At 40.0% G+C, this 26,470-nt stretch overlaps 1 protein-coding gene across 2 annotated transcripts in view; it reads left to right on the forward strand.

Annotated features, from left to right (window-relative positions):
• The window catches only part of ANTXR1 (ANTXR cell adhesion molecule 1), a 246,617-nt gene that overhangs the window by 20,030 nt on the left and 200,117 nt on the right, over nt 1-26,470 (forward strand). For both annotated transcript variants that reach the window (XM_033239294.1, XM_033239293.1), the window contains exons 2-3: nt 7,509-7,580; nt 12,148-12,219. In XM_033239294.1, coding sequence (XP_033095185.1) covers nt 7,509-7,580; nt 12,148-12,219 — 144 coding nt within the window. The remainder of the gene's footprint in view (nt 1-7,508; nt 7,581-12,147; nt 12,220-26,470) is intronic.

Genomic DNA, 26,470 nt, shown 5'->3' on the forward strand with positions numbered 1-26,470 from the left:
ATGTTGGACCATCCCCCTTTGATCTTTCTGGGGGATGCAAAGTGGCTACTGTGGCTTCATCTCTGTGAATCTGGCGAGTGTGAGAAACGGAGCCGCAGCTGTGCATTTCAATTATGGGAAATACCTTTTGGGTTACTAACCCATTGTCTGTATTCTTAACAACAGTGCTTTTGTGTTGAATCTGCACCAAAAGTACCAACAGTTGATATTAGAAAATGTTTTTAGGGTTCTCCTGGTGTGCATGTGTTGTGTGTGTGTGTGCATGTGCCTGTTGAAAAAGGCAGAGTGGAGTTGAAAGGAGTACATATTTTGCTGTAATACCTTTTTGATCATGATCCACAAGAAAAATACATTTTACATCTTGACACAGTACATATACAATACTTATGTGTAATTGAACAAAAGTTACACATTACATTCTTTTTGTTACTATATGCAGTATATTCTGGTATTTATATTTTATTCTATTCTATTTTTTTAATGTTGGCAATGTCCCATGAAATTGCTTTCCCAAATGACTAACAAGTTCCATTCTGTCCATAGGCATCAGTTAGATATACTAATGGGACATTCTATCACAAGTCAGTCGAGTGGCGCTGGGCACCCTGTGCTAGGGTCCCTGCGACACAGACAGGAGCAGGGTGGGTGTCCCCAACTCAAAGTACAGTGTTCAGTGACTAGGTTTGGGTATCAGTGTCTAATGAAGTTGGAGTGGAGGCAAGGTCAAGGTCAAGCTTTTTGAGCAAGAGGGAGGCATGGCTGTGACTCGAAACAGTCATAGGAGGACAAAGCCTGAAGGCCTGGGCCGAGTTTAAGACTCTAGGCTGTCAGAGGAGAGGGCAAGGCTAGGAGGAAGAAGAGGAAGGCATTGACCTCAGATTATTGTTCAGTCACTTCCAAGGGTCTAATATGCAAAGCGTAGAAGCAAAATAAGAACTCCAAATCTCATTCTGACTTGTTTTCTGAAGTGCACTCTTTTCCTTGGAAGAAGCTGGGGAGGGAGCACAACAGCAAATGAACGCAGGGTCTTTGAGAGCAGAACTAAGTGTGAGTCCCACTTACATGTGCCTGAAGCTGCCGAACATATCTGTATCCTTCCAGGATTGGCAGGGGACCCAAGTGGGTCACTGAGGACATCGGTGACTTCAACTGGGTGGGGCTAAGGACAAGTAGAAATTGGCAGTTTTGTAATTTCCATCCTTAGAGCTGCTCTGCTCTTCCAGGATTAGAAGACTCCTTGGTGATGGTTCCAACTGCAAACTTTCTTTTTCCCTTTTATTCTATTCTAATCTGTGTTCAAAAGAAGGGAAGGTAATTTAAACTCAATTTGGCCAACTCGATTCTTTCTGACTGGTTGTATGTGTGGCTAATGGAAAGAGCCTGTGTTTTCTAAGGAGCTTAACCACAGGGAGGTTTGGAAACTCACATAAACAGAAAAGAATGCACTTCAGAAAACAAGTTAGAATGAGATTTGGAGTTCTTATTTTGCTTCTACTCTTTGCATATTAGGCCCTTGGAAGCAATTGAACAATAATCTGAGGGCAGTGTCAGGTTCCATGCAGAATCCTGCACTGGGAACACACAGTGAGTGTAATGTCACAAAAATTTCTTGACTTCTTATCATGTTCCAAACACAAGAGAGAGCATAGAAAAACAAAAATAAGTAAGACACTCTGGAACTGCTTTCAGCAGCAACCTTCTGGGACTAGTAGTGAAGACTGGTGGCTTTCCCTCCCCATGGTCTGGCGAGCCCTTCTCCAAGGCCAAGTCAGATGATAGTGTGGGAGGGCATTGACTCTGGTTTTGAGTGGACCCAAGTGTATTGAAAGAATCTTCAAGCACAGAACTCTGTAAGACTGTCTTCAAGCAGAATTCCTGGGAGGCTACTTGAATTCCAAATTCTGCTGAGATTTGTGCAGTGAAACAGAGACACAAAATCCCAGGAAGGGGCCTGGAGCCTCTGTGTCATCCTGAGACCAAGCTGACCTATGATAGCCTTCAAGGGCTAGAACTGCATTTGAGTTAGGATTTAATGGAGTCAAAATTAGGGACTTTCTATATCCTCTGATTTCTAGCACGTGGCACTGCAGCTCTCTGTGACTATAGTTTGCCCAGCAGTTACGTGTTAAAGACAATTCTGGAAAAAAAAAATCTACAACAGAGTCCAGTGGAACATTTTCTAGTACTATTTATATTTGGGCTTAGAAGGTTTTAATTTCCAACTGCAACTTTGGTGATAATGGCTGGGTGGGCCATACTATCTGAAAATGGTATCAGGATGCCATAGCCAGAGTTTAAGATCATTGACTCATAAAGAGACTAACATGATAAATGGCATGTTCTACACATTGTGGGGTGGAAAGAAACTGGAATTGGATCCACTTTCTGCCATTTCCCCCAGCCAACACCTGGTTGTGACCGGGAGTCCACTTAGGTCTTCAGGATTGAGAGGAAGCCCAGGGTCTGAACTACCCTGAGTCAATTATTCTGGCAGTAGCCACTAGGGCAGTTTCCACACCAGAAGATCAGTTACAAGGCCAAGTGCAGGTGAGACATACGTGTTTCAACAGAAAGTCTAAACTGAGTCATAGACCCAGCAAATTCATCCCTATGGGAGAAGGCGGCGGGGGGCGGAGTAGGGGTCTGGTTGAGGTCCCAGTGGCCATGGATAGGAAGTCAGCTGGGATCGGTGGGTGGTGGTGAAGCAGGGGAGAGGACTGTAGTACCAGACAGGTAAACCTCCTGCCACTGGGGATTTGGGTTAAAGAAATATAAGCAGTACCCCCCAACAAGCTCGCTGCCATGCTGAAACTACAAGCAGCGGACATAGGCCTCTTTCTTTTTCCAAGAGGTGGTTTGATCGTGGGATAGGACAATGCCTGCATGTGTGGGTTAAGACGTTTCAGAAATAAAGAGTAGAAGGAGTCCGAGGTGCAGATCGAGATAACCCTTTACTTCCTTTTTCTGTTAGTAGCTGAGGCCCCTCGGAATCCCAGGGTAACCCAGAGAAGACAAACCCAGTTTGGTTCCTAGAATCTTAGAAGGTTGTGTTTTTACCTTTGATATTTGAGGAGGCAAATTATGTACAGCTCCACTGTGGCTCAAAGAGTGTATGTTTTGGTCAAGGCTTACATAATTGTGTAAAGAATGATCACGTATATATATGAAGTGGCAAACTCCAGCAGCGACAGGGCAGCTGTTAGCAGAAGAGCAAGCCTGTCAATGCTTCCTTGCCTCCAGTTTTGTCTTAAAGCTCTCATTTTATTTTCTTCTTCAGAAAATTCAGCTTTTGCCCATTAGCAAGAGTTTTTTATGGATGTAGACTTTTCTCAACACCCAAGGATATATTTTGGATCTTTCCCTATATCTGGCATCAACAAATCAGGTGAACATCAAAACCGTATAAACTTTACATCAGTCAGATAGAAGTATAGTGAAAATGACATGTTTTAAGAAAGCTGAAAGTATGAATTATCATTGGGTGACCCTCTTTAATAAGTAAAGGAATGCAAATTAATTTGTGGCTGTGAAATAGGGCCACTCCTTGAGAATAAGGAAATAGTAACTCAAAAAGGATTTACTTCAAACTCTTGCTTCTTAAACAGTGAGTCCATAATAGTTTCCCAATTCTAGTTCAAGTTCCTATGTCACCAACACATTGCTTCTCCTCCCAGTATAATTTCCTGATTTTATTTTTTTATTTCTGTGGGTACAAAGTGGATGTATATATTTATAGGGTACATGAGGTGCTTTGATACATGCATGTGTATGTATGCCTGTTTTGATACAGGCATGCAGTGTGAAATAAGCACATCATGTAAAATTGGGTATCCATCCCCTCAAGCATTTATCCTCTGTGTAACAAACAATCCAATTATACTTTTTAAGTTATGCTTAAATGTACAATTAAATTATTACTTATTATTATTGACTATAGTCAACCCTCTTGTGCTATCAAATACTAGGTCTTATTCGTTCTTTCTATTTTTTTTTTTTTGTACCCATTAACCATCTTCCCAGTATAAATTCCTCCCGGCAGAAATTCTCTACCGATGAGGAAATTGGACATGGGATAAAGGAGGTTTGGAGATTCTCTCTAATCATTAGATATCTCACCCTACCCCCTCAGTAACCAGAATTTCAAAGATTAATTTTCCTGGTTGTATGGACTAAAACACAGCATTGCATTTCAGAAGTGGCCACTAATGGCCAGTCTTCAAGGAAATCTCTTGATTCTAGTGGAAAGGGGTTGTAGAATTCTGGATTGGCCAATGGCTTATAGCCAGTCATGTGGCATATCTTCGGAGGCACCTGGACAGCATTGGGCCATCTCTGCCAGATCACCACCCAGGACCCCCAGGGCCAGAGCATCCACCCCATGGCTGAAGGATGGCACCCTAGACCAGTCTGTGTAACTTGAAGTATAAAAGTGAACCCTGTCCAGGAGGATGGCCAGGTCTTTATGAAAGAAGATTTCTAAAGCTTTAAGCCCAGGGCTAGGATGTGCAGTTCTGGTGAGCTCATGGGAGACTCCAGCTGCCATTCAGCTCGGAGATCTACTGATGATCACGTGGGCCCAGTCACCAAGGAGCTATGCCCTAGAATCAGTGACCCATCTGGGAAGGCTTCTTAGTTCACATAAGTCACGGGAATTGGTGAGAGCCATCTGAGTCCCAAACCCAGGCTGTTTATCCAAGCCGAGGCAGAATAGGTGAGGATCAGTTGGCAAAAGATCAGGAAGCTTCCGTGAGCAATAGAGGCTTTTCCTCTTCGTGCTCTTCTTTCTTTCATTCAATAAACAGGTAATGCTCAGGAGGGAAATTTCTTTAAGGCCGATTGCCACCCAGTATCAGGGGATGCTGACAGAGAGGTGGACACGGTGGCCCTGAGAGCATAAGGCAGGGGTAGTGAGTCGTGTCTGTGTTGGTTAAAAGCAACAGGGAGAGACCAACCTGAGTTTGTTTGTTTTTTTGTATTTTGAGATGGAGTTTCTCTCTTGTTGCCCAGGCTGGAGTGCAATGGTGCAATCTCAGCTCACTGCAACCTCAGCTTCCCAGGTTCAAGCGATTCTCCTGCCTCAGCCTCCCAAGTAGCTGGGATTACAGGCATGTGCCACTACGCCTGGCTAATTTTTGTATTTTTAGTAGAGACGGGGTTTTGCCATGTTGGCCAGGCTGATCTTGAACTCCTGACCTCGTGATCTGCCTGCCTCGGCCTCCCAAAGTGCTGGGATTCCAGGTGTGAGTCACCGCGCCCACTGACCTGAGTCTTGAATGAAGAGTTGCTTGCCACTGTGGACAATGAGTATCCCAAGCAGGTGGAGTATGTACAAAGGCTGAGTGAGCAGAACAGACAAAGGGGTGCTTTTGACAGGAGGGGACCCTGGCGCACTCCTTCCAGATCCCCTCCCCATCCCCCCAGCTCCTCACCTCCCCTCTGCAGGCTGCATGGTGCTGCACCATGAAACCACTTGCTCTTCCCCAACTTCTGAGTTTTACACCAAGGATGATCTTGCTCCCCCTGTCTTCCTTACAAGTTTCTAATTGTCCTTGAAGAATGGGATTAAAAACCACCCCCCTTCACAGCCTGCACTGGCACAGAGAGCCATTCCCTTTTCTTTTTTCCAAATGCACAGTCCTCAGCTGCAGTACTTTTCATGACAGGTTACATGTTAATTCTTCTGTCTTCCTCACTCAACTCTGAGTTCTTGAGGGGAAAGCACCATTTCTTAGCCATCTCTGCACCTTAGGCAGCTAGAATAGTGCTGTGTGATGTTATTTTTAATAGTTAATAAGAAATATCAAATCCCCAGTATAATCTTCCTGCCTCTGGTTATGCCAAATATCATCTCAAATTAGCCAAAGTGGGGTTCAAGATGAGCACACAAAAACATAATTCTAATGAATATCTCTTGTGTGAGGAGAAGAATCCAGGATTGAATCATTGCTTTTGACCCTTTTTATGGTACCCATTATAAGATTCTAGAACAATCTGTGTTCTTCAAAAAAGAACAAAGGATAATATAATGAACACCCATGAGTTCCCCACATAAAATGAGCAAATGTTAACTTATTTTCACATTTTTTAAAGAAATAAGACTGTGTGTTTGAATATATTCATAGAAATTGTGTGCTGGTGGATTTATAATTTTTTTCTCTAACTGTGGAACAACGACTATCACTGTAAAAGGTGCCTATGTACATTCTCTAGAATTGAAGTTCTGGATTAATTTGAGGAAAGTGAGGCATCCTTATGACACAGAGTATCTAATGGTATGGCCAGAACATATGGTACCACTTTTATTCAGGTCAGACAGATGTATCATTTCTGGATATGGGACAAAGAAAAATAAATTGTCCTCCTGGAAATGGAATATACCCAATCAGAATGAGAATTCTTGTGAATATCATTCCATAAAAAGGAAGGCAAAACGTTCTCTTAAATCTCTATAAAATAGTTTGAAACAAAGGAAAAACAGCAACAAATAGCTTTCTGGGTGTTAAAATTGTAAATGAGTGCATAGCAAATAAAAATAATCAGAAATCAGTGGAAAATGCAGTACAAAATGTCAGAGTAGAAAGAGCAAACTCTAACCTCAACAGTCAAGCAGAAATGTAGAGCTCGCCTGAAACTGATCCTTAAGTGAAAGGGAGGAGGCATCACAGCTACTAAAAAGAGTGGGTTCAAATAAAAAAAAACTAATTAGAGCCACTGCAGCAAACTGAATATGAGCACTATGGAAAATATAAGCTGATTGAAGCAGTAGAAAATGGTACCAGTGAAACAGAAGTCAAACTTGGGAAATAAAGAAGCCCCTTTCCAAATCTAAAATCCTGTGATTCCACATGTCCTAGGGAAATTTCCCTCTTTTGTCACTAAGAGGATTCCTTTTCTGTATAACAAAAAGCTGTGTCATTCTTCTTTTGTTTATTAGTATGACTAAATTAAATTTCCTTAAATGTTCAACTATCACTACCTTCCTGAAATAAGCTTCACTAATTAATTATTATTCTTTTGGATTCCAGCTAGATTGATTTCATTAATATGATTTGGAGATTTTGCATCTATATTTACAAATGAAGTTGGACCCTTTGGGGAAGGGATGTGTTTATCGTGTGTGCTAATTTCATTTAAATGGATTAGAATAGTTTTTCTTCACTAATCAGAGAAATAATTTAATAGCACAAAAATAGCTGTTTCTCGAAGATGCGAAACTCACTTGTAAATCTCTTTGGGCCCAGTGTTTATTGTTGCTGTTGTTGTTTTTCAGGGTTTGAGTGTGTGAATTTGGAGTGGGACAGTGCGAGGTAGAGTGAGGGGAGTTCTTTTACAACATTTTAAAGAACCCTAACAGCCTTTCAAATAATTTCCAAAGTTACAGAAGTTTCAAGTAACGAGTCCAGTTATTGGGGAGGTCAAATGTAAAATAACAGAATGTGAAGATAAATAATACAAGGTAAAGACAAATAAACACCTGAGTCACGCAACACCTGCTTTTGTTTTCCTAGATCAGGAAGTGTGCTGCACCACTGGAATGAAATCTATTACTTTGTGGAACAGTTGGCTCATAAATTCATCAGGTGAGAAACACTATGCATTTTCTTCACTTGTTGTTCTCTGTCATGAGAACTACTCAGTCCATGTTTGCTATTCTATTAATTACTGAATACTTCGGGGATGTTTTTTGACTAAGGTGGGCTCTCAGATCTTGGACCAGAGACTGTTTACTTTGTTTTCATCTTTGCCACGTTTTAGAGTAACATTTGGCTTTATGTTTTTGGGAGGAGCCAGATCTGGTTATGAGACCAAAAATATTTAGCATTCTCCCTTCTCTGTTGAATAGCCTATTCTTATTACCTTTAACATTTTTCTTGCACACTGCATCATGCAGCAGCAATTGGCACATTTTAGCTGGACTCACGTGTAGGGTGTACAGTGTGTAGGATGAACAATTCATCCCAGTTTGCCCAGAACTTTCCCAGTTTTAGCACTGAAAGTCTCACATCCTAAGGGGAACCCTCCTTAGTCCTGAGCAAAATGTGATAATTGGTCACTCTAGCTGTGTGTACTGTCAGGTAGAATCCTCTGAGCATTTTCAACATCACTTTCCCAGGCAAGGCAATGCAGTTTTGAACAAAGTCACTGCAAATATCATGGGAGACTTGGACTTAGTAGTAGGGAAGTGAGGTCACTTCACCCTGCTGTGTGCAGCCTCCAAGGGATAACACAACAGTAACAGCTTTCATAGAGTGCTTGAAGCAAGTTGTCAAAGTCTTTGGTAAAACTGGTCTGATCATCATAAATTCTAACACAGCTCCACTTCATGCTGATGGCCTCCATAGAGTCTTCCAGTTGATAGGCGTGACCATAAAGTTCTTCTTTGAGTAAGGTTCTTTGTCTCAGAATACAGGTTATGCTGTAAGCCCTGGGTGGTGACACGCATGTTCCCCTCAAATTCGGTTACTGACCTCAACACTTACCTACCTGCCTAATTGGAGGGAAATGATTAGGAGGTGGCTTGTCTGTTATACCAACAATTGGAAGCTACAGCAGGAAGCATCTAAACCCAGATGATTGGGAAAAAACAGATGCTGAGAGGACAGAAGGGAGAAAAAGTACAGGAAAAGGAGAGAAACAAATACATGGGTGGTGTTAGAAAATGTTTGAAAGGATCATAGAAACTAGGAATTAAAAGGAATGAGACTTTCCAGCCTATCCTAGGAGGCGTTGTGTAACTCTCTACTTGAATAGCTCTGGTGAAAACTCACTGCCTTTTGAGGCAAAAGTCCAAGTTGGACAATTCCAGTTTTCATAAGTCTTTTTGTCATTAAGCCAAGATGTCCTTTCTTCACTCGCAGCCATTGGTCCTTTGGAGTGATATAAAGCAAGTCAGCCTCCACACCCTTCACAGTATCTGCTCTGTCTCTAATTTGCTCTTCTGGGCTTCTGTTCCCTCTGAAGTGGAGGAGTCTAGTGGAATAGGCTTTGAAGTCAGGCAGATGTGAGTTTGAATCTAAGTTCCATTGTGCAACCATAACAATTCACCAGCCTTGGCTGAATCCTAGTTTATATAAGAGGCTTATAAGAGAAAACATGTGCGAGCCCACTAGTCCAGCACCTGGTTTAGAGTGGGCACACATCTTTCTCAGTTCCCTTAGCAATCCCAGACTCTTCACTATCTTAGAATCTTAGAAAATTGTGGGCAGTGGCAAGGAAGGGGATTAAGAGAACCCTTAATCCAATTCCCTTGGTTTCTAGATGAAGAAACTGAGGACCAGGAAGGTTGACATAGCTTAATCCAGACAAGGCACCCTTCTCTGGTTGTCTCTGCTAACCCTACTTGGCCATGGAGCCCCTCAAAATGTGGAGCCAAGATCTTACCATCACCCAGACTCCACGAGGCAGAGGCTGGGCTATAGTCTGTTCACAGTCACAGCCCGAGTGCCCGTAACAGTGCCAGACACATAGTACATGCTCAGTCAGTATTTTTAAATAAGTGAATGAATGGGCAATTTTCATTTATTTATTCATTTTAATAAAAAGTCTAAGGCAGTTGGGACTGCAGGGGGAAATTCATTCAATAACAGTGGCTGATGCCAGTACAAGTACATCATTTCTAATCTCAGTGGGGGTTTTGACATTTTGAGTCCTTTTATTTATCTTTATTCTGACTCTCTGTCATTTTTCTAATAATGATTCTTATGCTTTGCTGTTTTCCTCAAGCCTTCAGCCTACACCTCACACCCATCACTGTCAGCAAAGAACCTCACCTCCTGCTTCACCAGGAATCCAGAGAGTAGTGGACATGAGTTCAAGTTCCAATCTACTCCTAAAAGATATATATATCCAGTCTCTGAGATCCAAGTATCCCTCCCGTGTAAGGCCAACCTCTCAATTTTTGTCTGATTTTATCCCATTGTCTACTCCAGGTCTTTGTTTCTGTCTTGTATTTTTCTCTACCTTTCCTCTGGCTCCTTCCCCACAGTCTACAAACATAAACTAATCTCTCCTGCCCCTTGTCCCAAAAAAAGCAATGACATTGAATCTCTTGATCTTGTCTTCCTATAGATGGGACCCTATTTCTCTACTAGTCTCTCACTCACTTTTCTTTAAAGACTGGCCGTCTCCATATCCTTACTTCTCATTCATTCCTTAACCCACTGCTATCTGGCCCTCCTCCCCACTCTTCACCTGCTTGCTCGCCAAGGTCTCACCAAGGGATGACCCAGAGAAAAAATCCAGGAGCACTTTGCAGCCCTTAGTCCACTGGATGCAGGGGTTTCATTGGATCCAGACTTATCCTTCCTTGAAACACTAGCTCTGGTTCTGCTTCCATCTCACTGGCCTCAGCCAGACCTTCCCACACTGGTGTTGGTTTTGTATTTGGCTCACTTCCCTCCTCACTGCTGATACTCTCTCTGAACAACTTTGCCCACATCAGTACGCTGGGGACCTTCCAAATTATGCCTCTAGTCTAGACTTATATGCCATTTGCCTCTTGGAGACCTTTATTTTCCACATTTCAAATTTATTATGTCCAGAGCTGAACCTGATAGAAGGGAAGCAGTATATAATGTGGCACTTAGGAGCCCAAGCTCTAGAATTAAAACACTTCACTTCAAGCCCCAGGTATGCCACTCTCCCACTGTGTAACCTTGAGGAAATTGTTTCATCTTTCAGGGCCTCAATTTCCTTTTGTGGAAAATAGGAACGATTGTTTGATACGAACTATCAGGATTAGTACCAATCTCATAAAATTGTTCAAGTATAATGAGATCATACGTGCAAATTGCTATTATCTCACACTTGGTAAGAACTCAGTAAGGTTGGCCACTATTACGTTATTATAATCCTTGTGATTGTTGTTGTTATCATTTAGGACATGGTGGCCTGCTGCCCCAGTGCTGGGGAAGTAGTCACAGGCAGCACGGGGTCATGGACAGAAAACTGAGGTCTGTTTTAGGGACCAATATTCAATTCACCAGGTATTGCCTGAGTGCCTGTCAAATATTAAACACCATGTCAAGGGCTTCCAAAGGTACATCAGGCACATGGTAATAAATGCAGACTTTATCCGGGAGACAGTAGGAATTATCGGAAATTTTATAGCAGATAAGTGACAGGTTCTAATTTTTGTTTTAGGAAAATAATTCTGGGAGCAGTGTGAAGAGTGAATTGCAGCAAAGAACCTTCCTAGGCAAGACACCAGCTAGGAAATTGTAGTGGTCAGACGATTGAGGCCAGGATCCTAAGCTAAGATACAGGAAGTGAGGCAGGTTTGAGAAACACTTGGGGAACTGGAACTATAAGGTTCAGAGCCCGATCAGGTGTGGGAGGTTTTTGCATTGTGAAGAAATAGATAGATGTTATCACGGAAGAACAAGTTGGACACACAGAACGGCATTTCATTGCTGAATCCACTGCAGTCTGATGGTCCATCTTGCAGACTGAGAAACAAGTTCGTCCTCAGGTGAGAGTGCTTCTGTCTCCAGAGTGTGACTCTTACATTGAGAATGCTCCTGAGCACTGCCATATAAAAACCATGCCAATTTATTCATTAATAATGAGAAATAAAACTATCAAACGGAATAGATATTCTTATGACCAGTCAGCACATTCTATCCTTATAGGATAATCTCCTTGAGAAGCAAAGGAGAAATTAAAAGTTGATGGTGATCCCACTTTCAGATCAAAGGGAGTTTGTTTTATGATGTTAATGACTGATGGCATCAAGCTGCAACTCATCATTAGAGAATACACCAGGCTACTGTGGAAACATTATCAAATTTTGTCTATCAGGATCCCCTTTTATAGACAACATACAGATTTGTCCCCTTGTTGGGACACACTTCAAAACACAGGGCAACAATGAAGTTTATCATTCTTACTCATAATCCACACTCACTGAGCAATGGTATCAGGTCAGAAGCAGCCTCCAGGAAGACCCAGTGTGTCTTCTCTTTGACCCACACTTCAAGTCCTCTGCTGGCTAATCAATACCCGCAGCACCGGCCTTGGAGGCCCCCTGTGGGTTATGGGTCTTCAGCTCTGGCAGCCATGATAGAAAGGGAAGGACAGGGAGGGAGCCTGAAGGGAGTGGCATGCAGTCTTATTGTCTGTCCTAATAGAGCTTCTTTTCCTTTCCAGCCCACAGTTGAGAATGTCCTTTATTGTCTTCTCCACCCGAGGAACAACCTTAATGAAACTGACAGAAGACAGGTAAGGATACTTCTTATCCCTGTTGTTAAAAAGTCCATCACTTCCTGAGTATCCCTAAGATTTGTGATCTGGTGCCAGCCTTGACCTGTTGATCACTTAAATCTAATAGCTCCTTCTTTTACCCTAAATTTTTAATCTTACATATGGGCACATGGGTCCTGCTGCTAGTTTAATCTTCAGTTACTTTTGATAGAATTTCCTGATATTGGTGAAATTTTATAAATGATGAAATTACATTAAGATAAATCTCACATTTGATTGTTGACTTCATCTGCTAACTTGGAGCGAAATGTTGGCAAATGATATTCTTGGGGGACTATATTTTCCTTTATTTAAATTAGGCTTATTTTAGGTTAAGGTTTCAGAGATATAAGTGCACTGTGAGACAGGTAAGAGCTTGAAATATTTATTATTCATAATTACCCAGGCACGGAGTAGAAAGGGAGGGCTTATGGTACCACAAAATAAAAGGAAATTTAAATCAAGTATAAAAGAATGTTGTTGACACAAAGAAGTAGTTAAACTAGGTAGACCCAGCTTAAAAAAAATATTTTAGGTTTTGCCACATTTTACTTGCATATGAAAACTAGCAATAACAGACTCATGTCATTTATTCGCAGTTAGGATGGTATACTAGAGAGTGGAGAGGATAGTTTACCCCCGTTTATGAAATTGTACACTTTTTAAATAGTGAGATGGTCCACATGAGAGAATCACCATGGGGAACACATGTGGGATTATTGGGAGCCTCACATATGGAAATGTTGGAAAAAGAAAAGGAAGAAGGGCCAGTACAGGGAGGGCAGGAAGACTTTATTCTCTAACATTCTTATAGAAATGAATTTAGGACTAACAAGATAGAGTAAAATTTTCTGGCTGAAGTCAGCAAACTTGAGCTAGTCCCTATTTTTTTTTCCATGGCTTTGTTCCCCATCTGTAACAAAAAGAATACTCTGTACCATGTAGGAATTTTCAGATTCTGTTTCTCCTTCAACCTGATCTACTATATGCATGCATTTCATTTGAGATGCACAAAAACCCCATTCAAAAAACAGGAGTTTCTGATCCTTTATTAACAGAAGGAGAAACTGAGGCCACATCACCTTCCCAAGAATAGCAAACAGGCCGGGGGCGGTGGCTCAAGCCTGTAATCCCAGCACTTTGGGAGGCCGAGGCGGGCGGATCACAAGGTCAGGAGATCGAGACCATCCTGGCTAACACGGTGAAACCCCGTCTCTACTAAAAAGTACAAAAAACTAGCCGGGCGAGGTGGCGGGCGCCTGTAGTCCCAGCTACTCGGGAGGCTGAGGCAGGAGAATGGCGTGAACCCGGGAGGCGGAGCTTGCAGTGAGCTGAGATCCGGCCACTGCACTCCAGCTTGAGCGACAGAGCGAGACTCCGTCTCAAAAAAAAAAAAAAAAAAAAAAAAAAAAGAATAGCAAACAAAATCCAGACCAGACCCAGGCTCCACATTCTTTCCAGTTTACCTTGCTCCCTTCTGTTCAACAGAGAATCATAAAATCCAAGACCCTTGTGTGACTTGCCTTCAATACTGGCCAAGGATTTTAAGAAGCTCTGAGGAAGTGTCTCTAGCCATCTCAAGACTCCTCATCTTGCTCAGTCTTTAGATGATGCCATCCTTTATGCAGAGATTTTTTTTGTTCCGCAATGGGGAGCTAAACACCCCTCTCACCTGTTCTTCACATCCTCCTACAACCCGAGGCTTCCTAGTGCAGCTTCATGCTGGCTTACATGCCCCATGCATAAGAGTTTGGCCAAGAGACCAGGTTCACACATCACTTGCAGGTGCTTTGTGTGCTAATGCTCACAGCTTCTGGGAAGTTGACGGGGGGCAGAGGGGTCAGGGATTTATAAACACTATCAGAATGCCAAGTCTTCCAGACTCATTGTGGTTTGCTATGCTTGTTGAGATTAGTCATCCTCCAAATCTACTTGGAATCTAATTTTTGTGTAACTTAACGTCACTACTGCTAGTTTCCTGTCCCGAAGAGAAAACAGAGGGTAGAGTCCCTGGTTTGCTGGAAGCAGCATTTCGTATGGGTCAAATGTGCATTAAACAACAGCCAAAAATGCCTTGCTGAAGGCTGTGTGGATTTCATGTGGTGACTGCTTGGCCTACGTCAGCTGGCAAAGCACAGCGTGGTTTATGGACACACCCCCAACCTCATCAGCCTATGGAAGAAATGTGGGCAAGATCTCTCTGAAACTCTTTCTCAGGAGACTAGCTAAAAGAATCAGGCTTTCAGATCTTCCAAGCTAGTACTGCTTCTGAAATATATGACTTGCAGTGTTTTATTTGGTCACAGGAATTTATATTTTTCTATTTCACTTGATCTTCACACTATCCCTATAAAACAGTAAAGGGTCCATTAAGATACCTGTATAATACTTGAGGGACATTATAGAATTAAGAAAAAATGTGTTCAAAAGCAAGACATGAATTGGCAAAGACTTTCATTTCAGCCAAAGGTTTTGGGTAAATCAAAAGGAATAATATCAAAGAAATAATATCAAAGATCCTTGAACAACATTTTGAACTGAATGGGTCCAGTTATACACAGGTATTTTTCAACCAGATGCAGATCAAAAATATGGTATTCACGGGATGCAAAATCCACATATGTGGAGGGCTGACTTCTAGTATATGCAGGTTCTGCAGGGCTGTCTGCAAGACTTGAGTGCATGGATTTGGTATACTCAGGGATCATGAACCAGTCCTCTGCCTATACCAAGGAATGACTGTATTTGCATTCACTTCTTGGGATCAGATAGACATAGGGTAAAGCTATAAGAAGATGAAAAAATAGAATGGAAAATAAATATAATGTGTTAAGATACAATAAAGAAACTCCAATTAGAATAATAATGCCTATGATTTGTGTCTTTTTATCTGCAAAGCACTTTATATATCATTTTTTATTTATCCTCATATAACCATCATTACTCTATTTTCTAATGGGAAGGAACTATGCAGTCATTTGAATCATTGTTACATATGGAATGTGTCGTTTTTCTCTGTTTTCACAGTTTCTTCCTTTTTAGTTCTTAGCAGTTTGATTATTCGTGTGGGTATGGTTTTCTTTCAGGGTGCCCTAGTTTGACTTTGCAGAGCTTCTTGAATCTATAAACTTGTCTGTCACCATATCTGGGGAGTTTGCAGCTACTTGAGTGGGGGCGGGGGAAATTCTGGACCTCATGGCAGTGTGGGTCATTTCTCTAGGTTTAAATTTTCCTCCCCAGTCCACCAGTTTTGTTTACTTTCCAGTCTATTTGGTTGCTTTTTCTGTTGTAATCAGCAGGTGATATAGGCAGTAGCAAGTATACTCTATCTGGGCTGCTGTTACTTCAGTTTTACAGATAAGGACACTGAGGCTCAAAAAGTTTAGGTAACCTGCCGAGGTCAAATAGCTAGTAATCTGCCGAACTAGTATTCTGATTCTGGTTTCTAAATTTGGTCCAACTCCTGTGCTTTGTATTGTATCATGTTGCTCTTCTGAGATTTCCTGGCTTCATCAGTTTAAATAGTTGATAGACTATAACAAAGTTTGCAGGTCACTTCGTTAGTATAATAGAGTGTACAATGTCAATTTAAGTACTATTAGAATAAAATGATGTTAATTACTGCGTATGAGTCCCTGGAAACTCCAAGGAGAGTCTTGTTCTTACATTAATTGAAATACTTCAAACGTATCATCATTTGGAAATAAGGCTGTATCAAGGAAGTTCAACTATTCATTTAAAAAAGTAGATGCTCAATTTAATCAAATGCAATTTTGCCTTCTGTTAAGATGGTGATATTTTTCTTTTACCTACTAGTACAGTGAATGTCATAAAAAACATTTTTAAATATTGGATTATTCTAGTATTTCTGTATATGTATAATTTGGTTATGATGTATTCTTTTAATGTGTATCTGAATTCTGGTTTTTTAATATTATTTAGAAATTTAGCACCCCTGTTTATAATTGTAATTGGGCTGCCATTGTTCTTTTTATTACTACCTTTCCTTGTAGTATTTTTTATTCTTTTTAATTTAAATTGGTACTTCTTCTAGAATTTATTATGATGTAAGGTACAAGGTCAACGTCCAGTGTTTCTTTCCCCGATTGATTAGCCAGTTCTTCCCACACCATTGTGTAATAATCTTTTACCAACAACTTGAACAGTTAAACTCTTTGCTAGGCTTGGGTTTATTACTGGGTTTTCTATTCTGTTCTGTTTTTCTGTCTGTTACTATACTTGGATCACATTGTTTTAATTAGTTTTAACATCTGGAGGACCAATCTATCCTCATTTCTAATCTTGGGTGAAAATCTCCTTGGTCTTTACTGGATTTTTCCAACCACATACATTTTAAATAATTTTTTATGTTCCCAGATATCCCTGGGATTTTCACTCGAACTGTGTGAAAAATACAGATTAACTCAGCAGCAATGGCACTGCATTTTTTTTTCTATACTTATTTTCTTATTTAGGGATATATCACGTCTCATTTACGTCCCTCAGTACGGTGTTGTTTTTTTCCTTCAAATTAGTCTAATTGTCAACGTTTTTTCCCCAGGCATCTTAAGTCTCGCCTCCACTGTGAAAGAAATGCTTTGCTGTTGTATACTCCAAACTGCCATTCTTCACTCTTGACTGGTGAACCTGTAGTTTGTGATCCATGGGCTTCTATCAAACTCCATAAAATGATTTACAAAAATGTGCATGTCAGTGGGTTTTCTGTAGGAGAGAATATGCATGCAGCCCCCATCCTCATCCCCTGCCAAGAAAAAAGCTTCAGAAATATTAGTTTTGGGGAAAACAATAGGTTTCCAACAGGTTTTTGGTAGATTTATTTCTTTTATTTTTATTATTTTTATTTTTTTAAGAGGGAGTCTTGCTCTGTCACCCAGGTTGGAGTGCAGTGGCGCAATCTCCGCTCACTGCAACCCCCACCTCCCGAGTTCAAGTGATTCTCCTGCCTCAGCCTCCCTAGTAGCTGGAATTACAGGTGCACGTCGCCACACCAGGCTAATTTTTGCATTTTAGTGGAGATGGGGTTTCACCATGTTGGTCAGGCTGGTCTCGAACTCCTGACCTCAAATAATCCACCCACCTCGGCCTTCCAAAGTGCTGGGATTACAGGTGTGAGCCACCACGCCCACCCTCTTATAACTACCACTTTAATGAAACATTTTATTAGTTCTAATAGTTTTCTAATTAATTTTTAAGTAGTTTTCCAATAAGGTGATTGTAGTATCTATGATTAATTCTATCCTTTTTTCTAATATTTATAGCTAGTATATCTTCCTGTGTATCTTCTTACATTCTAAAATTTTCAGACTTTAATTCCCCGTTCGGTTTTACAATTATGCATTTTATTGGATGCTAACTTCATAAATTTTATCTACTTTGTTAAGGAAGGATTCTTCAAATGCAAGATTATTAACATTTTTTTATCTGAGATAGTTGTTATGTTAAATACCCTTTTGCCATATCAAAATAGTTATATCTTTCTTTGTTTCCTTTGACCTCTCAGTGTAAAAATTTTAAATCAAAAGCTCTCCTAATGGGCCTGGCACAATGGCTCATACCTGTAATCTAATCAATATAAAATAATCTTTTTGCCACCTTTAGTGCTTTTGGCTTTATATCCTTTGCCCAAAATTAATATTATTAAACTTGAATTTTGTTTGAATTTCTTGATATCTTTTTCATTTATTTTTTACTTTCGTTGATTTTTGTGTAATTTTTCAATGATTTGAAAAGACTTTTGCTTGTCTTGATAGTGACAAGAATTGAATAAGTATCTACTGATTCTTCTTGCTGAATTTCTTTTAAGAAATATTTGCTTTGTATTCTATAAACATATCAACAATAATTATTTAAACTTACTGTAAGATTTACTGATTTCATTGAGTATATATGAATACATTCACACATTCACACACATAATTCCTTTCCAGTACTTAAATTTTAATTATATATTTTTAATTCCTCAGTTTGCTGAGTCTTTTTTTTAGGTAAGATTTTCCTGAAGAATATGTGAATATTAAGACTTCTAAGTCACTATTTATATGGCAATTTTTTTGTATTCACCTCCAGGTAAATATTTCCATTGAATATAAAGTTCTTGTGTCTTAACTCTCTTTCCCCCTACGTTTTCTAAAGACCTAGTCAACTTGCATGTATTAGAAAGGAGAGATACCAATTTAATATATCTCTCCTATATGGGTAGCCTGTTTTCTCTTTCTGGCTGCTTATAGAACTTTTCTCTTTATCATACATATTTTTAAAATATCAGCAGAATATTTCCAGGTATAGTCCTTTCATTGATTTTTTACAGTACTTTGTATAGTACTTGAGCCATTCTATCTGAAGACTTAATACACTTTTTTTAGCTTAAAACATTTTTCTTCTGTGGCTCTTGTGATTAACATTTCTTCTGTCTATTGGATTTTGAATCTATCCAATATCTCTCTATATTCTAACTTTTTAATCTTTCTATTATTTTTCTTTGACATCTGAGAGAATGTTTCATTCAGGTCCTGTAATTACCAGTCTAAGTTGTTTATTTTGCTTTTTTTCCGTTTTCACAATCACCCAGCTTACTTTTCACTGCTTCCATTGCATTTTTCAACTGATAATTAATATCTTTCATCCCTATGAATACTTTCCTGTTCCTGAATTTTTCCACCTGTGTATGACCTTGCTGTTGAAGGTATGTCTTCAACATAAATATAAATTAGAATGTCTTCAACATAAACATAAATTAGAATTGGTTATATGTGCTCCCTTATTTTTTATATGACTTTATTTCAAAGGGGAATATTTTCTCAATTTGCTAAAATTGGTCCTCTTCTTCCCAACTGCTGAGACTTTTTCTGAGTATAGTGACTTAAAAATGGAACCACATCGGCTTTTCAGTACTGGGATTTGGGAAAAGTTCTGCAGCAGATCATGCAAGATCCTTGCTGAAAATGTTAAGAGCTCTGGCTAAGGAAAATGAGAACATTTATATGTAGCATAATTTTATCTTAGGCAGAGCAGAAACCCAGCAGTGTTTCCAAGGCAAAGAGGAAGCTGAAGCTAAAGGAGATGGTCAGGTGTAGATGCTGGATTACTGTGTTAAGAACTAGCTTCCTTCACTTCCCTGCCATCCTCCAGGCTTTTCTTCTTGTGCTCTAGGGTCCCAGGATGGTAATCCTTCCCTCACTCTGACCTCAGCAGCTCCACATCATGCAGAAATTCGAAGTTTCTGGCATCCTTGCCTATTTTGCAGCAGTGAAGAAACATTTTCTCTACTATACCAGTTAGCTATTTCCACAGAAATTTGGAAAAAGAAGCAACAGTTAAAATATGCAGACCAAGATCATTATCTTTGACTGGAAATTTCACCTTTCTTCCAAACTTTGCAAGATTAAAAAACATATCATAACAGAACAACTATGAGTCAAAGAATTATTATATCTTATCCAACCCACTGACCTCATTTTACTGCTGAGGAAAATGATTCCCAGAGAGACAGAATTCTTTGCTCAAATTCATTCATATACTCACTGGCAGCACCTTTTTTTTAACTCACAAAATTAAAAAGTTTAAACCCAGTGATTTTTCTATTACATTACAAAGCTACCCAGTACATACTGCCTCTGCATGTATTATTTTGTTTCTTGTCTGTGTAATATTCAGATGGAAGCCACCAATATGTGTATGTACATACATATGCATATGTGTGTATATCTAAATATAATCTTTTATTAAGGGCTTATTATATACCAGTAGCCTCGTATACTTTCCTCATCTATAATCACAGAAAATAATAGTATCTACCTAATTTGGTAGTTTTGAGAATTGCATTTATTATATGTATTATCAAAGATGGGGATATCAAGGTGGAGAAAGCTCATGGCCACTGTAATGTGAAAGTGTAGGAACCTGAATTTGAACTCAAAAAGCACGATCCCAATGTTCACATTCTTAATTACTATACTGTAGGATTTCCCATGATTTTACTATTATGTACAGTTTTAAACTTAAAACAAATCCAAGCATACACAATTCATCACTCAAACCCTCTGACATCTTTAAGAAAACAGTTCCCCGAGGCAGCCTATACCCTCTACACATTTCATCTTCGTGGGCTTTTGGAAACTGGAGCTTGGAAATACTCCTCACAAAGAGGTAAAAAGGTAGCATCAGCATTTCACAGATGGGGGTAAGAGGTTGAGTATCTTACTTATTGCTTAAGGAGGTAGAATGGAAGCCAAGAACACTTGGCTGCAACTGCTGAGTAGAAACCAAGAGACCACACGTCTCTCTCCCTCTCAGTCATCCTTTGGTTTGGTTGAGAGTGTGGTTTTGCTATTAGTGTCACAGGGGAAAATGACATACTCTGAAGACATCACTTGATTCCTGGAGCAGAATGATTACAGGCTGCCATTACCAAGAGACATAGTTCTAAAGGCCTTTTCTAAATTTAAAAGCAACAAGGAGAAAGAGTCTTAAGATATTTAGTGCTTGAAAGAACTTGGATTCATTTCATTTTGAGGTACTGTTCTTTTAGTTGTGTGAGGGCTTGATGGCGAAATTAAGACAAATGGTGAGGGAGTGGGGCATTTGTTTATTCTCTTGTACTGTTGATTGGGAGATAATACTTTGTGGTCTGAGTCCATAGGCAAGTTCCTTACCTCTCTGTGCCTCTGTTTTTTTAATCTATAAAGTGAATACAATGATGATCCCCACTTCACAGAACTGTTGGAAAGGTTAACAATGCAGGCACATAGTAAGTGCTCAATCAACATTGGTTGTTGTTACTATTGTGGTTGTTGTTAGGGGTTTTTATAAACAAGCTAAGGAATGGCCCCAAATCGTCCTGGACAAATCCCACTTCAAATCATCACAGTAGGCCCAACAGTAATTCAAACGGCGAGTCCCCAGCTCCCCTTGGCCCACACCCTTCTCTGAAGTTTTAACATTTGGCCAGTCTATCCCTATATAGAGGGATGCAGGTAGAAAATATTGCCTCAACATGAGGCCAGATGAAAATTATTGTTTCCTTTTGTGTAATGGTTGTAGGGAGACTTCTTCCAGATAAGGGCGCACAGGCAATGTCTCTACAGAAGGTTTGTCTAAGGGCTCTGCATGTTGGTCACAACGATGGGAAAAAGAAATCATCATGGAGCAATTTAGCAGGTCTGGGAACAGATTGATTTGTGAGAGTAGTGTAGTCCACTGCTTCTCAATCCCTTCCTCTGGAGTACCCTTGTTAGGAGAAGAAAGTAAAAGTGTACCCCCTGGAGCCCCACAGTATAGTTTGAAGTGCCTTGTTAAAATCAAGAACTTCTTTAAAGTTCTTTTATCTTAAAAATGTGCATGCGTGTGTATTCTATTCCATAATATAATTCCATAATTCCATTATATATGATGTTACATAAAAATCCTGTTGAGTTCTTTCTCAAATTTTGGAGTATAATTTATGCTCCAGAAAAAAAAAAATGTGTTTCCTGTGTCTTTGTATATAGTACACTATTACATACCAAGTTTGGGCACCACAGATGTAACAGAGAAAACACAGACTTTGGACCAGGACCCATTATAGTTTCCGATTTGGGCTCCACCACCATGTGCATGTGATTGCACTTCTCGGAATCTGTCTTCTCACATGTGAAATGAAGATAGTAATGCCCACCATATGGAGTTGTTATGAGACTTTCATGAATTAATGTATGGAAAGCACCTAACAGAGACCCCAGCACATCACCTGCTTCAGTACCACCCTTCACCTGCTACTCCTCATGTGGCAAATACAAATTAAGAATAAAAACTGACAAAGCAGTGCCCAGAAACATTTCTGTTGTCTGGATGGAGATAGCAAGGTGAACTTTAGAAGTAGTCAACAGAACCAAAGAACAGTAGCATCCTCTTATCCAAAGCTAGCTAGCCAAAACCAACATATTTTTTATGGCCCAACAAAAACAATCCCAGTACTGGTCCACATCCACAATTCTACCTCTGAAGCCATGTGGCTGTCACCTGACTCAGCTCCTTTGCCACCAGTGTGGGTGACCTGTTGAGCCTTGTATTAAATGCCGATTCTGATAGCCTCCAAATGCCTCCTCAAGAACTCCAGGTTCAGTCTTTGCTACTCACCTTCAATTTTTTAAGTGATTAAGTATTTGAGGTATAACAAAAGTATAGAAAAAAAGGTTAATGAACACTCATTACCCACCACCACGTTTGTGAAATAAGAGGTTACATGCAGCATCTCCTATGTATACTTATCATTTCTCTTTCCTCGCCAGAGATAAATATTATCATGAATTAGGGATTTGCCATTTCAATGGATATTGCATACTTTTTTATGTGCATGAGCTATAATATATATTCATATTAAACTTTTTTTTAAATTTTATTTATTTTTGAGAGAGTTTGCTGTTGTCCAGGCTGGAATGCAGTGCACAATCTTGGCTCACTACAACCTCCACCTCCCAGGTTCAAGCAATTCTCATGCCTCAGCCTCCCGAGTAGCTGGGACTACAGGCAAGCAACACCACGCCCAGCTATTTTTTTTAAATTTTATTTTAGTAGAGATGGGGTTTCGCCATGTTGGCCAGGCTGGTCTCAAACTCCTGACCTCAAGTGATCTGGCCACCTAGGCCTCCCAAAGTGCTGGGACTACAGGCCAGCAACACCACGCCCAGCTATTTTTTTGTTTTTATTTTAGTAGAGATGGGGTTTCACCATGTTGACCAGGCTAGCCTCAAACTCCTGACCTCAAGTGATCTGGCCACCTAGGCCTCCCAAAGTGCTGGGATTACAGGCATGAGCCACCATGGCCAGCCTAAACTTTGTTTTTTAAATGGTCATATTGCATGTATTTTTCTTGAACTTGCTTTTTATACTTAATGTCATGTTTTTGAGATGTTTTTTGTGTAGATACATATAGCAGGTTGGTTCATTTTAACTAGTGCATACTTTTCTATTTTATCATATTTTGTTGTAATAACGCACCACCTGTACGTACCTGCTCTCTTATTCGTAGACAATTTGTTTCTAACTTTTTGCCATTATAAACAAAGCAGAAATGAACATGCTTATACTTGCCTCCTGTTGAGGGTAGGGTGGGCAAAAGCAAGAATTTCTTTATGTACTTTGCTTTATTGCACTTTGCAGGTACTATGTTTTTTACAAATTGAAGGTTCATGGCAACCATGATTTGAGCAAGTCTGTTGAACAATTTTTCCAAAAGCATATGCTCATTATCTGTCTCCTTGTCACATTTTGGTCATTCTGTCAATATTTCAACCTTCATTATTATTATTATATCTGTTATGGTGATCTGTGATCAGTCATCTTTGATGTTACTATCTGCTGTCCTTGTTTTGGGGTGCCACAAACCACACACATATAAGACAGCAAACTTAACTGACAAATGTGTATATTCTTACTGCTCCATCAACCAGCTGTTCCCCATCTGTTTCCCTCTCCCTCTCCTTGGGCTTCCCTATTCCCTGAGATACAACAATACTTAAATTAGGCCAGTTAACAACATTTCAATGGCCTCCAAGTGCTCTAGTGAAAGGAATAGTTGCAAGTTCCTCACTTTAAATTCAAAACTAGAAATGATTAAGCTTAGTGAGGAATGCAGGTTAAAAGCCAAGACAGGCCAAGAGCAAGGCCTCTTGTGCCTGTTAGCTAAGTTGTGAATGCAAAGGAAACGTTTCTAAAGGAAACAAAAAGTGCTACTCCAGTGAACACACAAATGTTTAAAAAGCAAAACAGCCTTATTGCCGACTTTAGTGGTTTGGATAGAAGATCAAAACAGCCACAACATTCCCTAAGCCAAAGCCTAATGCAGAGTAAGGCTCTAACTCTTTATTTCTAGAAGGCTGAGAGAGGGGAGGAAGCTGCAGAAAACGTTTGGAGTTAGCAGATGTGGGCTCATGAGGTTTAAGGAAAGACGCCATCTCCATAACATAAAAGGCGAAGTAGCAAGTGCTGATTGAGAAGCTGCAGCAAGTTACCCAGAAGATTTAGCTAAGATCATTGGTGAAGGTGGCTACACTAAACAACAGATTTTCAGTGGAGATGAAACAGCCTTCTGTTGGAAGAAGATGCCATCTAGGACTTTCATAGATAGAAAGAAGTCAAAGCCTGGCTTCAAATCTTCAAAGGACAGGCTAACTCTCTTGTAAGGAGTGAATGTAGCTGGTGACTCTAAGTTGAAGCTAATGATCATTTATCATTCTGAAAATCCTAGGGCCCTTAAGAATGATGCAAAATCTACTCTGTCTGTCCTCTCTAAAGGAAACAACAAAGCCTGGATGACAGCACATCTGTTTACAGCATGGTTTACTGAATATTTTAAGCCCACTGTTGAGATATACTTCTTGAAAGAAAAATCATTCTTTTCAAAATATTACTACTCATTAACAATGCACCTGGTCACCTAAGATATCTGATAAAGATGTACAAGGAGGTTAATGTTGTTTTCATGCCTGCTAACACAACATCCATTCTGTAGCCCATGGATCAATGAGTAATTTAGATTTTCAAGTCTTATTATTTAAGAAATGCATGTCTATAGCTGCCATACATAGTAATTCCTTGGATGGATCTTGGCAAAGTAAATTGAAAACCTTTGGGAAAGGATTCACCATTGTAGACGCCAGTAAGAACATTTGTGATTCATACAGGAGAGACCAAAATATCGACATTAACAGCAACTTGGAAGAAGTTGATTCTAACTCTCACAACTGACTTTGAGGGGTTCAAGACTTTAGTGGAGGAAGTAACCACAGATGTGGTAGAAACAGCAAGAGAACCAGAATTTGAAGTGGAGCCTGAAGATGTGGCTGAATTGCTTCAATCTCATGATAAAACCTGAACTCATGAGGACTTGATTCTTAAGGATGAGCAGAAAGTGGTTTCTTGAGATGGAACCTACTGCTGGTAAAGATGCTATGAACATTGTTGAAATTACAGGGGACTTAGAATATTCCTTAAATTTAGTTGATAGAGCAGCAACAAGGTTTGAGAGGATTCACTCCAGTTTTGAAAGAAGTTCTATGGTGGGTAAAATGCTATCAAAGAGCATCACATACTACAGAGAAATTTTGTTTGAAAGGAAGAGTGAATTGATGGGTCAGACTTCATTGTTGTCTTATTTTTAAAAATTGCCACAGACACCCCACCTTCAGCAGCCATCACTCTGATCAGTCAGTAGCCGTCAGTATCGAGGCAGCACCCTCCACCAGCAAAAAGATTATGATTCACTGAAGGCTCAGATGATCTTTAGCAATCTTTAGCAATAAAGCATTTTTCATCGAAGTGTGCACTTTTTTTTTGAGGCAGAGTTTTGCTCTTGTTGCCCAAACTGGAGTACAATGGCATGATCTCAGCTCACTGCAACCTCCGTCTCCCGGGTTCAAGCGATTCTCCTGTCTCAACTTCCTGAGTAGCTGGGATTACAGGCGCCTGCCACTATGCCCGGCTAATTTGAAGTATGTATTTTTTAAAGACATAGTACTATTACATGCTTAATAGACTACCATATAGTATAACATAACTTTTATATGCACTAGGAGGCCAAAAACATTGTGAGATTCACTTTATTTCAATATTCACGTTATTTTGGTGGTCTGGGACAGAATCCACAATATATCCAGGGTATACCTATAAATAACCAGGAGTTAAATTGCTAAGTCTTAAGGTATGTGAAGGTCTCACAGGGTTTATTTCAAAAGCCAGATGGTGCCATAGAAAACCACAAGGTGAAATTACTGCACAAATGTGCGACCAATGAAAATAGAGTTGTGTAAAGAAGAGTTTAGACAAATTCATCTTGTCCTGTGGTTAAACCATCACTCTTACCTTCTATGCCAGCTTATGCTGCAACCTTTAAAAATTCCCTGATGGGCGCCTCTTTGTCAGCTTCACTTCAGGCTCTGCACTGGATCCTGTGTCACATCATGGACTATTCCTGTCTGCCAAGTGTGTCCTCTCCAGTTCCCAGAAGATAGCCAGGTTCTATTTCTGCTTGCTGTTTGGTTCCCAGTTCAAATCAAAAGCAGTATTCTAAGCTGGAAGAAATCTGGTGGATCTTAGCATTCCACACCTTTGTTTTACTTTGAGAAAGCTAAAGTTCAGGGAGGTTAGCTGACATACCCAGCACAAGGTAGAACAAGATTTTCATCCTGAGTCTGTCTTCCTCCAAAGCTCATGCTTCTTTGATGGAGTTTGGCTC

The sequence above is a fragment of the Trachypithecus francoisi genome, unplaced genomic scaffold (assembly GCF_009764315.1).
Source record: "Trachypithecus francoisi isolate TF-2019V2 unplaced genomic scaffold, Tfra_2.0 Lachesis_group17, whole genome shotgun sequence".
In the NCBI taxonomy this organism is placed as follows: Eukaryota; Metazoa; Chordata; class Mammalia; order Primates; family Cercopithecidae; genus Trachypithecus; species Trachypithecus francoisi.